Source organism: Echinops telfairi, unplaced genomic scaffold (genome assembly GCF_000313985.2).
Source record: "Echinops telfairi isolate 266 unplaced genomic scaffold, ASM31398v2 ScPeMD7_2;HRSCAF=8, whole genome shotgun sequence".
In the NCBI taxonomy this organism is placed as follows: domain Eukaryota; kingdom Metazoa; phylum Chordata; class Mammalia; order Afrosoricida; family Tenrecidae; genus Echinops; species Echinops telfairi.
The window spans coordinates 9966872-9980583 of NW_022103898.1; the positions used below are offsets into that span (position 1 = coordinate 9966872).

At 41.2% G+C, this 13712-nt stretch overlaps 1 protein-coding gene across 1 annotated transcript in view; it reads right to left on the reverse strand.

Annotated features, from left to right (window-relative positions):
* The window catches only part of ENTHD1 (ENTH domain containing 1), a 180390-nt gene extending 168650 nt beyond the window's left edge, over positions 1 to 11740 (reverse strand). Inside the window, exon 1 of the mRNA XM_004700677.3 lies at positions 11392 to 11740. Within this exon, the coding sequence (XP_004700734.1) occupies positions 11392 to 11740 (349 nt within the window). The remainder of the gene's footprint in view (positions 1 to 11391) is intronic.
* Between the last annotated feature and the right edge of the window lie 1972 nt (positions 11741 to 13712).

A 13712-nucleotide genomic window follows, 5' to 3' on the forward strand; every position in this document is an offset into this window, starting at 1 on the left:
TTGTATCAAACACATTTGTACATATGTTGCCATCATCATTTTCTAAACATTATCTTTCTGTTTGAGCCCTTGGTATTAGCTCCTCTTTTTTCTCCTTCCCCCACCCTCCCACCTCATGAACTCTTGATAATTCACAATAAATTGTAAATTATTATTATTTTCATATCTTACACTGACCACTGTCTCCCTTAACCCAAGTTTCTGTTGTTCTCCACCACCACCCCTTTGGGGGGGGGTGTTATACACTGATCATTGCAATTGGTTCCCCCTTTTCTCTCCGAGAATATTTCTTAAAAAGGAACGTATCAACAGAACACACAAGTCTGACACTGCTGGAAGAAATCATTAATAAACCAGAGTTGGCTGCTCCAATCATGCTCACCAAAAGCTGCCCTAACAGAGAGCACTGGCCTATAGAGTCAATGGTCACTATCATTTAGTACTTTCTATTCATTTTGCAGAAAAAAAATTTTAATTACTGCTAAATGAAGTGGAAACATAAGATGAAGTTTTTCTGGTGCCAGTATCTTAATGGAAAATGTGAACAGTCGAGTCATTTGAAAGTTACTAGAGCAGATCCTGAAAGCACAAAGACAGACAATATTGCAATTTCAGAAATTTATTGTAAAATAGCATTGGTACAAATTTCTGTTGTGCTTATCCTTCAGGTTTAAGATGTTCCCTAATTCTTGTATATGTGCTATTCATGTGAAAGAAATCCCACAAAATTAAAATTGTATGCATATCATTGCTTTTTGATTTGAAGGGTGGGGATTCCTGCTCATTCGTTTGGTCGTTCTATCGTGTGTACATGTGCGCTCTGTGCAGGAGCCGGGGCATGTGGGAAGGGGGCATATGACACACATGGCTGATTTGTTGATATGCTGTTAGGTGCCATGGCATCAGTTCTGACTCATATCCATCCTCAATACAATGGTAAAAAAATCCACTGTCCGGGGTCCTCTCTCATCCTTACAATCACTGCCAGGTTTGAACCCATTGTGGCAGCCACTGTGTCACCCAAACATATACTCTTGTAGCACCTTGAACTATTCTTGCAAAATACGCTCCCAGTTTGCAGTTGTCCTCTCAGTTGATAGACGGCTTTGCCCTCCTTGAATATAAATTCCAGGAAGGACAGAACTCTACTTGTCTGCTTAAAAGCCACATACAAAATAGATGTGAAATAAATGAGTGAAGATACCGAGGCAAATTTCCTCAAGTGCAAGGAGGCGTCTACATGAGTTTATAGCTAAACATCATGGAAAGAGATGTGAAAATATGGCAAATTCCACGATCTTGGGCATTGGGAACCACCACCAGGAGAGATACATACAGCATCTTCAGAAAAATAGGTATTAGACTTCGAACATTAGGTAGAAAACATCTGAGTACTCTTGCTCCCCTTCCTGATGCACCGTAACGCTAGCGCCTCAGAGAAGAGAACCACCATTTTAAGCCAGGAATACGAACATACATCTCCACGTCTCCAGAATCGTTTCCTTCCAGGGAGCAATTTTCATTTTATTTTGTTTTTCCTGTTACACCCTCCTTTAAAAAATTATTCTGTTCTCAATAGCTACTGATCACACCTACTAAATATATTCCACGAGCTACATACCTTCCAAACCCAGGCTTTCCTCTCCATCTCCCTCCCTACGACTGTCTTGGGTCACGCCCATTCTCCCTTCCAACCTCCCCTCCACAACGCCTCGCTGGGGCAGTGGGAGTTCTAAACCTAAACATCAGACCAAGTTATTTTCAAGTTAGAAAAACCGCAGAGAAGACAGCACCGTAAGTTCATCTGAGTAGCTCTCTGCTCTGCTCCAAGTACCCAGAAGTGATAGGCTTTACCAGGCTCAAACCCCCAGATAAAAATCTGCACCAACCATAAATATGAAAGAGACGTGAAAAGCAGTGTGAGCAGCGCTGAAGCCCCCCGGCTGCTGGGCTCTTGATTTGGCGTCCACAAGTTCGGCTCCCCAGGTGGTAGGGAACCAGCGCTAGTCTCACTCTTTGATGTGAGAGCATTTGTGAGAAAAGGCTGAGAAGAGAAGAAGTAAAAGACAGCTGCTAACTGCCTCCTGGTCTACAGCACACATATGGCTGTGAATCTCATCGCAGGAGGACACGCATGCTGTCTTCAGGCCTGAATGGAACCGAGCCACCTGCTTGCTCAGTGACCAGATCTGTGACACCCCAGTATGATCACAGGACATCAAGGCAGCTTTATAAGACCTGTTAGCTCAAGGGAAGCTGGGTGACGGGAAATGAAAAACCAATAGACAGGGAAAAGCAAACATGAGTGACTGGGGGAAGATATCCCCATCCATGTTAAAAATAAGCTTGAAAACTACCATTCCAAAGTACATTTTAAAAATCCAATGATTAGGAAGACAGACAATCTAATCAGCAATCATAAATTCACTACAAATGAAACTAATGTTCTAGGGACATATTTTGAACATTTTAAAGTAAATATGATCAAGAGAAATTAATACAGGAGTCCTATTCATAACAAGGAATATGAAATAATAAAACAAAAGAGAAATTAGCAGAAATCAGATAAGTCCAGACAGACAGGGAGAAGGGATTTAAAATCCTAGAAGTTAGTCCTCTGCTAATACTGGGGATTTAAGTGGAGAGAAAATGTTTGAGAATGATGAGGGCAATGAATGTACAAATGCGCTTCACACAATTGATGTGTGTATGGATTGTGATAAGAGTTGTATGAGCTCCTAATAAAATGATTAAAAAAAGAAAAAAGAAATTAGTCCTCTGGTCATGTAAATTAAAAAGCAACCACACACCCAAACCATCCATAGCTAAGATATACTCTAGACTTGACTGGACGGAGAACTGGTCATTGGAAAGAAGACTACGGAATCCTCCCAAATACAACAGAACAAGGCCACACACACCATTCACAAGATTAATGAAAAGTTATAAAGCCTGGGCTGTAAGGCCCAATATTCAAAAGAGAAAATGTATGGTGATATGATATGGTGATATGAGAAGCAGTTTTCAGAGAGACCATTGCAGAAAAAACATGAATCCTCACATCAAAAATTATCGCCAAAGAACCTAGCAGTGTTCATGAAAACAAATCATAGTGAAACTGAGAGCATTTAGAATAGAAGTCATCTTTTAAAATGACTAGCCACTCCTTCTGTAGGCCTCCCGTAGCACACTAAGGCTCATAGCAAAGCCAACCTTGACTGATGTCTCCCAATGTGCCTGATGTTCAAATAATAGATCTAATCCTGCCAACAACCCTCAGAGTTGATTATTATTAAGTCCATTTACAAAAAGTAAAGTTCAGTGTGATTAAGAAACTCCCAAAGTAAGGTGGCCAGATTTTAACATTGGTAAAGCGGGACACCAGTGGGACACCATTGATAAAACTCATATCCTGGCGAAATAGCCACATGGCAGCCGAAAACCGTATACCCTAGCTTGTCATGCATTCTTTCCAAAAATCGGGACTTTTTAAAAACGTGGCAGGACTCAGGACAAATTGTTAAAAAGCAGGACATCTGGTCACCTTATATAAGCCTGATAGTGGTACTGCTGGATCATATGGGATTTAAATTCCCAGTTGCTTTAAGCACCACCATATCTTTTTCTACAATAGTTGTATGTATTTACAAATGTACCAGCAGTGTGTATGAGTTCCAATCCCTCCACATCCTCTCTAGAATTTGTTGTTTTCTGTTTTGTTTTTGTTTTCGATTTGGGCTAGCATTATGGGAGTAAAGTGGTCTCTCGTTGTGGTTTTACTATGCAATCTTCCTGATGGCTAGTGATCGTGAGCATTTTTTCACGTGTTTGTGAGCCATCTGTACTTCATTTTGGGTCAACTGTCTGTTCATGTCTTTTTCCCATTTCTGAATTGGGTCTTATGGGGCTGCTGTAGGGTCACGAGGGACCTGTTACGCTGTGAGAGACACAAATCAAGCGTGTGAGGTCGAACATTTCTTGTCCCGTGCTTGACTTAAATAACTCTGACACCGAAGCAGAAATGGATAGCTTCCCAGTTCCTGCCTCAGATTTGTGACCAGCGCCAGGCAAGCTCCAGTTCTCAGGCCCTTTTACTGGTTCAATTGATCAAATCTGGAGACAATGACACACAGTAGCGAGACAGAGCAGAAGAGGGACCAGAATGAGAAGGATGGAGTGGCACCATCCAACCAATCATTCAGTCACTCACTGAAGTCAAAATGCCTAGATCTGACTCTTGGATTCAGTTAGCAACTAGCTGTGAAAATGAATTATTCAACCCCCTTGTACCTGGGGCTCCTCCCCTGTGAAATGAGGTCAGAGCCACCTCCTATCTCAAAGGGCTGTTGTGAAGACCGTTGGTGTGTGCCATCAACCCCCCTTGGCAGCGATGACCTGCCCTAGCAGGTTTTCTAGCCTGGGCTTCTCATGGATCCAGACAGCCAGATCTGTTTCCTACAGAGCCGCGGAGTGGCTTGATTCCGTTAGCAGTGAAGTGAGGGTCATTCCACCAGCAGGCTCCTGGCTGTGCAGATTACATGAAGTCTGCCACTGAGCTCCTCATTTGAAAATGTCACAAACATGTTGCTCAAATTGTCGGGTTTCCTGTATCATTACGATGATTAATTATCAAGTAGATAGTATGTGATGCCCACTACTGTAAATGTGGGCGACAGAGCACAGATGGGCAGAACAAACACAGGATGCTCCTGCCCTCGTGAATCTTACATTTCAGCAGACTAGGCAGACAATAAAGAAATAACAAAATAAAATATACACTTTTTCAGACGCATCCGTGCATTTGAATTACGGTGTCAGCAACGAATATTGCAAGTACTGTGGATTCCCAAAAGAACAAACAAGTCTGTCTCGGAGGAGGTACGGCCCGAATGCTCCTTAGAAGTGAGGATGAGGAGGATTTTGTCTCAAATGCTTGGAATATGTTATTCAGAGAGATCAGGTCCCGGAAAAGGACATCATGGTTGGTCAAGTAGAGGGTCCGAGAAAGAGGAAGATCCTCAGTAAGATGGACTGGCACAGTGGCTGCGACAATGGGCTCAAACATAGCAACTGCGAGGAGGGTGCAGGATCAGGCAAGGTTTCCTTCTGGGGGACACAGGGGTGCCATGAGCTGAAACCAACTCAGTGGCATCTGACAGCACGTCAGATGAGAACTACTGCAGAGGAGAGTAACACAGAAGGGGTCTAGAGCGTGACAGGGCAAAGAGGGGGTCCAAAGAGGGGGCCCATAAAGGCCTTAATGAGCAAGAAAGCGCTCTGATCCAATATCTGACCAAAGCGAGGAAGCTGTGGAGTATCTGGGAGGAGCGCCTCCAGGACAGCAAGTGCCAAGACCACCCGGGAAGCAAGAGATTTGGGCTTTTTCTCTACGATAGCATCGACTTTTATCTTTTGTCCTTTGTCTTTTTTATATATATATCATCTTTCTACCCTGGTTACATAGTATTTGGGTAGCTCTCATTTTCCTTTAATTAATTTCTTAGTATAGAGTTTACTTACCACCTTTTTCCTCCCCTAATCTAACAATTTTAGTTTTACCAAGTGGTTTTTCAGTGATTGATGTCACCTTTTCAGGTCTCTGGTGTGTTTTTGTTTTTTTAATGAATTCCACTCAATCCACGCATGCTGATTGCCGACTCTGTGCTCAGGCCTCATGGCCAAGAGGAGTGCGGCATGGTGTCGTGTTTCCATGCGATGGGCTCTGCAACGGCGCACAGCATGCGGTGCTCTGGGTGTGTTCCCTCCAACAACTAGGAGGGGAAAGAGACATGGACTATATTCTCAGGATCTAACGCAGGACATCAAACCAAACTCACTGCCAGCCAGTCGATGCTGACCCACGGCAGCCCTTAGCACAGGGTAGAACTGCTCTTGTGCTCTGACAGCTCCAAAACGCTAACTGTTTAGAAAGCCCTGTCTTTCTCCCATTAAGGACACGATATATGATAAGTAAATAAAAGAAAATATACTATGAAAAGCATTGCACTTAAATGGTGGTGCTAGAGAAGAATTTTGCAAGTACCGTGGACTGCCAAAAGGACCAACAGATCTGTCTTGTTGGAAGTCAGGCCAGGGTGCTCCTTAGAGGCAAGGAGGGCAAGACTTCACCTTACATACTCTGGATATATTATCAGAAGCATTCGGCCCCTGAAAAAGGACCTCAGGCTTGGCAAAGTGAAGGGCTGCAGGGGTGGAGAGAGAGGCAGGCCCTCACAAGATGGACGGACACCGTGGCTGCATCAATGGCTCGGCTCAGGAACCATGGCGAGGGGTGCGCAGGACCAGGTACTGCTTCCTTCTGCTGTGCGTAGGGCCACTGTGGGTCGGAACCAACCCGCTGGCACCTGACAACAACAGCATGAAAGGCAGCATATTGATACCACGAACAGAGTGCTGCAACAATGAATTCTGCCCAAGGAGGGAAGAAGGAAGAGTTTGAGAAAAAAAGAGTCTGAGGCGCAGAGCTGGGATTTGCGGGGTAAGTAGGCCATGAGTTGACAGGAAGGAAGGAATATTCCAAAGAAGAAGACGTTGCTTCAGCACGGGCACAGAAATGTGTGAAAACGTTTGGTGACGCAGTACTAGATCGAAGACGAAGGAAACAGGAGTGAAAAGACAGAATGGAGACAAGCTCGGGGGCCTGGACTGTATCTCAACCACCAGCGGTTCCCCAATTCTTCCGGCCACACATCACATTAATAACGCATTTTTGTGCTGCATGCATACATACATGTACATTATTCATGTATATGGCACAAGAGCAGGCAGTGTTTCGTTCTGTTGTACACAGAGATACTGAATCATAACGAGCTTATTGGCATCTGACAACAATTTAAATACAAATTAAATGATAACAAGAGCTACTATTCTAATGACACTTCATTATTCTAATGATATAGATACTTCTAATGATACTTCATTACCAAACAAATCCCAAACCAGAAAGGTATCAAAGATGAAGATAAAACAAATAATACTTTCCAATACAAGGAAGCATTTGTCATCAGTGAATAAATATTAATGACAATGCTATCAATCAATAGTTAATGTTCTTTTGTGATCAACAACCAAACAGACGCTAGACCAGTGGTTCTCAACCTGTGGGTCGCGACCCCTTTGGGAGTTGAACGACTCTTTCCCAGGAGTTGCCTGAGACCACGGGAAAACACATATTTCCGAGGGTCTCAGGAACCGAGACACCGCTCCTCTATCCGTCTCCAGGCGGGTCCGCCCACATGCAGATACGCTCACACAGGGGTACCCGGCAAGAAAACTGTTACCCATGCTACACCATGCTTCAAGACAAAATTTCATTTATTTGTCATTAGAAATAAATAGTTCACAATATATAATTACATATTGCTTTGGTGATTAATCACTATGCTTTAATTATGTTCAATTTATAACAATGAAAATACATCCTGCATATCAGATATTTACATGATAATTCATAACCGTAGCAAAATGACACTTATGAAGTAGCAACAAAAATAAGTTTATGGTTGGGGTCACCACCACATGAGGAACGGTATGAAAGGGTCGCAGCATGAGGAAGGTTTAGAACCACTGCTCTAGACTTTGCCTCTGTTGACATCTTTTAAGATACTTTCTTGCTCTCTTGGGAATTAGAGTCCAGCATCATCTACCAGCGCTTGCTTTTCTAATCTCAACGTTGAAAAATATAAAGCTCTTTATGATGGTCGATGTAAATATACCTATGTACCTTGTGTATGGTATACCTATATGTAAGGAAGCATACTTAAACCTAGATATATATGCATAAAAAGGTTTATTTGTACACGTGCATTTATAAGTATATGCTTATCTATTTCAGCTCTCAAAATTGCGCATAAAAGCTTTTTAGAGCAGGGCCTGGTCATCTGCATTTTTAAAAGCATCCAAGTGCTTTCAACTGTGATTAAAAATACCTGTGCTGAGAATGGGGTGTGAAAAGCTCGGGAGCCGCCATCCAACATGAAACTATGAGTCTCTCCCCGTCCCCAGCAAAAAATAATCATGAAATTGGAAGACGCAGGAACACAGTTAGTCTAAGAGACGAATGGACCATGCGAACATCAGTCTCCACACACTTGAGCCACAAGAACTAGTTGACTTCTAGCTACTATCACCAACAACCCTGGAAGGGGTCACATTAGAAGGGGTCCTGGACGGAGTGGGAAAAAAGGTGGAACCAAACTCAGAATCATCCAAGAACAGGCTGACTAGCTGGAGAGAGACTGGGGGAGCCCTTGAGACTGTGGCCCTCAGTTACCCTTCAAGTTTGGAACTGAACTCATCCCGGTGACTCAATTTTCAGCCCAACAATATACAAGTCTATACGGGAACAATAATACAAGTGAGGTACGCACACCTGAGGATAGCCAACCATCTAAGATGTTTTAAAAAGTCACATTTACCCAAAGACCAAGTTCACAAGGGTTAAGAGAGACAGAAGGATGGAGACAGGAAAGAAGTGGGATAAATGATGGTCCACTGGAGGGATTGAATGAGATGAAGCAAAATGTATGGATTGTTCAATGGAAACCTGCCAATCTACTCTGCAAGCCTTCACCTGATTGATTAAAAACTATTTTTAAGGAAGTAAGTATCATTTTCAATTTACCAAGGAGCCATAAAGGGTTACAAGTTGAACTGATGACCACAGGTAAGTGGTTTGAAAACACTGATCACTCCACTTAAGAAAATAAGGCTTCTTACTCCTATAAAGATTTATAGTCTTGGAAACCCACAGGGGCAGTTCTTCCCTGTCCTATAGGGTCGCTCCAAGTCAGAGACAGTTCTGCACTGTCCTATAAGGTGGCTGTGAGTCAGAATTGCCTCTCTGGCAGTGAGTTTGTTTTTCTGGTACAATTTATAATTGAGCTCTAACCACTACTTATATGTGAACATCATTCCTTCTAAACCTTTTTCTATTATTTTTGTTTCTAATACATTAGAATACCCTATTTTATCCCCTACGCAATTTATAACATTATTTTATAAAACTTTTTCTCATTTTATTTAATGTTATATTTACAGTGCATGAAAAATATCTGCTGTGTACATCTGAAAAATGATTACATTACACTCACTATTTTTTTTCCATTTGCCTTATTTTTCCACTTAACTCTTAAGGACACAACATTTTAATTAGGATCTTATTTTCATGTTTAAGAAAAAGTTAAGTCTCCTGGAACTTTATGCCTTCACAATCTCTCCCTTTATTCTGACGTTGCTTGTTGGTCCAGTTATGTGAATGTTCGTTTTCTTTATGTTGAACTATAGTCCTTGTTGAAAGTGTAATCCAGTTTGATCTTTATCAGCCGGTGCTTCAAGTCCTTTCCACTTTCAGCAAACAAGGTTGTGTCATCTGAATATTGCAGGCTGTTAGTACATCTTTCTAAAATCCTGATCCCACGTTCTTCTTCAGATAGCCCCGCCTCTCAGATTATTTGCTCAGCCTACAGATTGAATAAGTATAGTGAGAGGATACAGCCCTGACACACACTCTCTCTGATTTTAAACCATGTAGTGCCCCCTTATTCTATTCAAAGGACTGCCTCTTGGTCCATGTACAGGTTCTGAATGAGTAGAATTCAGTGTTCTGAAATTCCCATTCTTTGCAGTAGAGAATATTTAGTCATCTTGGCATTTTGTTGCCAAAAAGTCCTAAGGTTTTCACTACAGAAAAAGTGCTTACTATACATCTCAAGCTATAAATTAAGTTTCATGGCTGTCAATGGGGGAACAATTCTCATGTCTGTTAATGGGGGAGCCCTGGTGGCATAGTGGTTACGTGGTGGGCTTGTAACTGCACGGTCAGCAATTTGAAACCACCAGCAGCTCCACAGGAAAAAGGAGATGTTCTACTCTCCGAAACAGGCACAGCCTTGGAAACCCACAGGAGCAGTTTGACCCTGTCCTACAGGGTTGCTAGGAGTCAGAAGGACTGGATGACAGTGGGTTGGGTTGGGTTGGGTTGGGTTGGGTTGGGTTAGTCTGGTCTGGTCTCATCTGGTTTGGTTTGGTTTGGCTGTCTACAGTCACTCCCAACCATAACCACATTGGAATCAACAACCTAGGAGTGAAATATTCCCTTTCCTAGTAAACCTACAGAACCATGTATTTGTGGTCACAACAAATGTTTTCCTTCAAATAGCCTTAATAATATATGTTAAGAAAGGAGTATAATATATGTTAAGCAAAGTGCCCTGTTTTAAAGGACTGCAATTTAATAGCACTGCCCTATAGAGTTAGGTTAATATTATTTAATAGCTCACCTACTATCGCTTGCTTAGCCAACTCCTGGGTGCCATGTACTCAGTGGTACTTTATTTCTTGTGCACAGGAAATATAAAGCAATCTTTCCATAAAAGCTTTGCTTATATTATTGAAACATTACTTGTTTTAGTGTGATGTTGAATCAAAACTCTATTGCATTGATTGTATTGTTGGAATTCTCTACTAAAGCTTGAAAAGATTGAATACATACACTGCCATCATTAGAATCTTAGCAACCATGCAAACTGTTGGCCAAAGTTGTCAAATATAAGCCATGTGTTATGAAAAAATTATGAGAAGACTATAAGCACATTTTATGATATTCCTGTTATTTTTGATAGTTGGATAAAACCGTCTGCATAGTCTTGGGGATGGAGTGTCCTAGATAATAGAATTCCAATAGATAGTTAGCACCTATACATACATATATAACAAATATTATATAATTAAAAAGAGACTGCCCGAATCTCATCCTTTTCTCATTCATCGGCGTATTATTTTAAGCACAGATTATTTCACATAGAATAGGGAGGAAGTACGGATTCTTTTACCACTTTGGATGAGGAAGCAAACTGAATCATCTCATCTACACCCCCTTTCCTTACTTCACCTCTTCCTCCATCCCAAACCAAATTATGACCTAGATTTATTTTTGTCTATATAACTATTTCCATCTAGATAATCTTTGATGATGTTGCAGTCTTTGGAAATACTTCCTTGTATATGACTCTTTTCCAGTCTAATTATAATTATGAATTACAGTGATTTTCTTATATCAAATTGCCGTGCCTCCTGTTTTATTCACTTTCCCTTTCTCTGAGGTATCATGCTAGTGGAGTCTAACTCTGTTAGTTTTACACATTGAATATATTGGTATCAAAGGCACTGAAGCATCAAGACAATGGATTAAATCAGAAATGCTAAGTGTTCGGAGAGGAAAGATAGAGTGAAGAACAACTTTTCATAAGAGCTGTAAGAGCCCCCAATAAGATGATCTTTTAATTAAAAAAAAAAAAGAACAACTTTTCCCCAGCTCCTGGTTCCATACTCCTAGTTTTTATTGACAGGCTCTATCAACTCAACTGTTACCTTGGTCTTTTCCCGCTTCATCGATGTGTTGGAATTCTTTCAGTGTTTGAAGGTTACAGAACCGCTCCCTGCAGTGCTGAATGACCTTCCTGGATCCGTTCTTGATGAGATAGTCCATGAGTGTGAGGGACTTATACACGTGGCGCCAGTTCTTCCCATGGTCGTTGAGCCTGTGCCACAGCATATTCATAATCTCAGCCAGAGAAATGGTGTTGAAAGTCAAGTCACAGATATCCAGCATCAGAGAACTAGATGGGCCCCAAGGGTCATTAGAGGTGGCTTCCCTGACTTTTATTTCAGCATCTGAGTAATGTTTCACGAAGTTTTTCACTTGTCTCTTGAATGCCATAGGTGAAACCGGTTGGAAGGTGGGATGAGGGATGAGAGCAGTGGGGTAAGAGTTTGTGTGCCAGGTTTACAACGCACTTGACAGGTCACTCACTGGTCCTCAGTTCTGTTCTTCCCAAATATGAACGATTAATTTCCATGCTGACAAAGTACTGATTTCCTGCAAAGGTAAGCATAAGAGTAGGTAAGTTCAGTGGTTAAAAAATATCTATATATTTGTAGATCAAGTCAGTCTGAAAAATTTTTGAATTTAGGTTCTGTTTCTAAATTAGCCCCTGACTTACATCAGCCAAAATTGAGGGTACCATCTAAATTTTCCTAGAATGGGTAGGAGGAAATCCCTCATAAATGATCGGCCTATATTATTTAAGGAATAAAGATGGTCTTTCTAGTGCTAACAAATTCCACAGAAACTGCCCTTCAGCCTCTTTGGCCTGAAAGACAATGATTTAAACCCATCACACAGACAGTGGGCCAAAGAAGATAAGAAGCTAGAACTGTGCTCTGACGTTTTACGTTGAAGACTCATTGCTGTCTACAAAACATGATGCTCTGAAGTAATTTAAATGACGGTGACACCTGAGTCTTAGACTCATCAGGAAAGCCTATGATTGCATTCTTTGCAAAACTAAAGGCCTTAGACTCGGATCCAATGGTCTGCTTTCTTATCCATCTTGTTTCTTTGCAGGTCGGTGGGCTCCACAGTTAACTCAGGGGCATTGTGGGCCAACATTTTAGTCTAGTGAGTTTAGGCCAGGGAGTTTGATGAAAAGGCTAAGCTACTTTCTCGACTCAGCTTCAGAAAAGGCAGTCTTTGTTAACAATTCAAGTGTCAACACTAAGATTCAAACAGTGTCAAGATTTCCCTAAAACTTGGATTGTCTGTCAGCTCTCTAAACAAGCGTACAAAGAGAGGGCTATTTAGATTGACATGTTGAAACTTAAAAGGTGTACATAGCCCCAAGCCATAAATGCTTGTGAACCATCAGTTGACAGGACACCTGAAGTCATTCCCTGTTACTGGACACGAAGGTGGCTCATACCGTCTGCAGTTTCCCTAGTGATCCACCATGGATGGCCATCGGCATGGTGCATGGACTTGGTCTCAGGGCCTGATCATCACCCAGGCCCGAGGCAGCCTGGACCATGTATAGTCAGACTTACTAGAGAGGGTGCACACATACAAAGAAAACAGGATTAAGATCTCTAAGAATGTGTTGATTATTTTTAGTTTCCTTTCTCTCTTTGGCCTTCTTATACCCTGGCTCAGGTTTGATTAATTTCCCTGGGTGTTTGTAATGAAGACATAAATTCTCAGAAGGTTCCTAAATGAACTATAATTTGTTTTTGAGAAAAACTAGAAAGGGGTTATTGTTTTTTTATGTACTACACACCCTCAAATAAGCAAGATAGAAAATGTATCTGTTTAATTAAGATTTCTCAGAAATGGCCTCTCCTCAGAAAGACAGAAGTGGTATCCTTTCAGAACTTTCTGATTTTCTCTCATTTCCACTTCAAATGTAGGCATTTTTGCCCGACTCACTCCTGTGGCAAAAGCCTGATTAATAATGTGTTTCAATAAGCTATTAATATTTTCAAGCATGAGGGTTTTCTTTTTCTATTGTCCTTCTTTCCCCTCTACCGAGCTCACTCAATGCAGAAATGTACTGTGACATTGGCTTTGAACAACAAATATTGATTGGCTTCCTCACAAGTCTATTACCAAAAAATCCTGTTAGAATCACAGTTTTCTGGAATTGAATAGCCTTTAAAACTTTTTTTTTTCTTTTTTGGGTAGATTCTTATCTCTATTTTGAAGAGACAAGTCTAAGTTTTAGGCTTTCCTGTATTTTCTAATCTGCATTAAATTTTTTACATGTTTTTGTCCTTTAATTTTTTGCTTCAGAAAAAAAACACAAAATAATAGCCTTGTACTCAATATAGTAATTTAAAATGGATCTTCTTGACACCAT